Source organism: Marmota marmota, unplaced genomic scaffold (assembly GCF_001458135.2).
Source record: "Marmota marmota marmota unplaced genomic scaffold, marMar, whole genome shotgun sequence".
In the NCBI taxonomy this organism is placed as follows: domain Eukaryota; kingdom Metazoa; phylum Chordata; class Mammalia; order Rodentia; family Sciuridae; genus Marmota; species Marmota marmota.
The window spans coordinates 1-2,341 of NW_026001806.1; the positions used below are offsets into that span (position 1 = coordinate 1).

General features: G+C 67.0%; 1 protein-coding gene across 1 annotated transcript; it reads left to right on the forward strand.

Annotated features, from left to right (window-relative positions):
* The first annotated feature begins 6 nt into the window (after positions 1–6).
* Positions 7–2,333, forward strand: LOC125614560 (collagen alpha-2(IX) chain-like). Its single transcript, XM_048797484.1, has 2 exons — positions 7–1,129; positions 1,664–2,333. Exons 1-2 carry the CDS (start codon positions 421–423, stop codon positions 2,074–2,076), a joined length of 1,122 nt encoding a protein of 373 aa, XP_048653441.1. The 5' UTR covers positions 7–420; the 3' UTR covers positions 2,077–2,333.
* The last annotated feature ends 8 nt before the right edge of the window (positions 2,334–2,341 follow it).

The window sequence follows — 2,341 nt, forward strand, 5'->3', positions numbered from 1 at the left end:
CTTCTCCTCCCTGCCACACCCCAGCCCCAGGCCAGCTGGGCACATGGGACCAGCTGGGCACAGTGCGGGCAGCGCCTGGGATGCGGAGAGCTGGGGGCTCGGGGCTGTGTGCTCCTGCCCGCTACCGCTGAGACCTGCCCTGCCTCACCACGTCCCACGCCTGTGAGGTGTGTTGGCGCCTCCGTGCCACAGCTGGACGGCTGGAGCTCTGTCCCTCCTGCCAGGGGAGCTGTGCCTCCTGGGGGCCAGGCGAGTCCCAGTTACCCACCTGGGCTGTGGCTCACACTGACCACTCAGAGGTGCCCTCGCCTTCCCTTGCTTCTGCTGTGGTCCCCTGGAACGGGAGGCTGCTCTGCAGGGGGACGAGGCCCTTGGCTGGGCGTCACGATTTCCAGACATGGAAGGAGGCCAGGACTCAGCATGGTGATGGCCTCTCGGCCCCGCACACGCCAGGGTCTCCAGAGGAGGCAGGCAGGGCAGTCCTGGCCTCGCAGCACAGCAAAAGCCCCTGGCACAAGGGTGCTCAGGGCAGCAGGGCAGCCAGCAGGAACAGGAGCCCTGGCCTCCCTGGCAGCCATCTGCTGCCTGGCCTGTCCCCCGACAGCCCCCACCGGTCCAGGCAGGCGAGCCACATTGCTCCCCGGAGTCTGCTGCCTGTCTCCGTGGACCCGCTGCTGTGCCGCGGCCTCCCTCTGGCCTCAGGCCCCAGCGTCCATCTCTGGGTCCAGTCACGGGCCACTGAGGCCTCTCAGGACCACAAGGATCCCATTCCCTCACCATCCCCTTTGCCTGCCACCTGGCCCGCCACCTCTGCTGTGTCCCAGTGCCACCCAGGGTTGGCTAAGCTCCCCAGCAGGGCGGGGCTCCCTCTGCCCAGGCTCCAGGCTGGACAGGGCCTTCTGTTCTTCCCACTCTGGCCAGGACCAACTTGTCCAAGGGTGGCTGCCCCTGCAGGGTGACCCTGCCACCCACTGGCTCACAGGACTCGAGGCTCAGGAGGACCTGCCTGTTCACAGCCCTGCAGCCAGAAGCAGGCCAAGTGCCTGGACCGCCAGACACAGCCCCTCCTGCCGCTGGGCGGTCCAGCTCTTCCCGGGGAGCCCAGGCAGTCCAGCCGGCGCTTGCCCAGGTGTGGGGACAACTCTGCCCCTCCTAGTTCTCATCCTCTCCACCTGGCCCTGCTGGGCGGCTGATGCTCCTCCTTAGCCTTAGCTGCTGTGGGTCCTGGGGCAGCCGGGTCCCCAGGGGAGGGCCCAGGGTCTGCATGTGGCTGGGCTGGGAAGGCTCAGGGTCCCCTGTCCTCCACAGCCAGCAGGGATCTGCCCCTCCCTTCCCCCATCACTGCCAAGAGCATGAAGTAGTGTCCCTTTCCTGCCACACATCAGCTCCCTGGGGTGGCCCTAGGGACACCAGCAAGCCTGCCCTATGCCACCTCAGTGCCTCACCCCCCGTTGGGGCCTCCAAGACCATGTGGCCCCCTAAAGGGCCTTCCCTAAGTGTGGGAAGATGCCAGGTGCCCACTGAGCTGGCCACGTTCACCTTGGGCCCAGCCTGCCCCACGGTTAGACCCTCAGCCACCAGGCAGAGTCCAGTGGTGGGGCATCCCTAGGTCCCCGGGCCTTGCTGCCGCTGCCACCCTGGGCTCCTCCCTACCCTTGCCCAGCCTCAAAAGCTGGTCCAGGCCCCACCCAGGATGAAGGGCCACTGCCTGCCTCCCAGCCACCGTCTCCACCCGCCAAGGTCCTGCCCTCTGGTCCCCACTTGTCCGCTGCAGCCAGAGGGTCAGGTCAGTCCTTCGCACCCCACCTCTGGGGCATGGGGAAGGGCGGACGTGGCCTGGCAGCAGGTGTCTCTGGTCTCGTGGTGAACAAAGAAGTCGGTGTCTCCAATGTCCCTGGCCGACTTGGCGAGTCCAGCCGGATCCTGGTCTGTGGCCCCCGGGCACCCTCACTGCCTGCTGCTGCACACTGGCCACCAGGGCCCAGCCAGGAATATCAAGTCGTGGGAAAGGCTCCGTCCACCTGTGCGACCCCAGCCCGGCCACGCCAGTGCCCATGGGAGTTGGGTTGCTCCTAGGGGGTCTCTTGCTGACTGGTTCTCAGGGTGACCTGAACCACGTCTGGGGACATTTGTGGCTGCACCACAGGAGAGTCCATCACAGACCACGTCGTCGATGGGAACAGTGGCTGAGCGACCAGATCCCGCTCCTCATGGAGACGGCGGCTCGGCTCCCAGTGAGGCGGCCTAATAACAGCGTGTCAGGCTCCTGCGCGGCTTGTTTGCGTCTCTGCCGCTGAAGTCATTAGCGCAGGCGGGGGCGCAGCTCGGCCCCCCCCCAGCT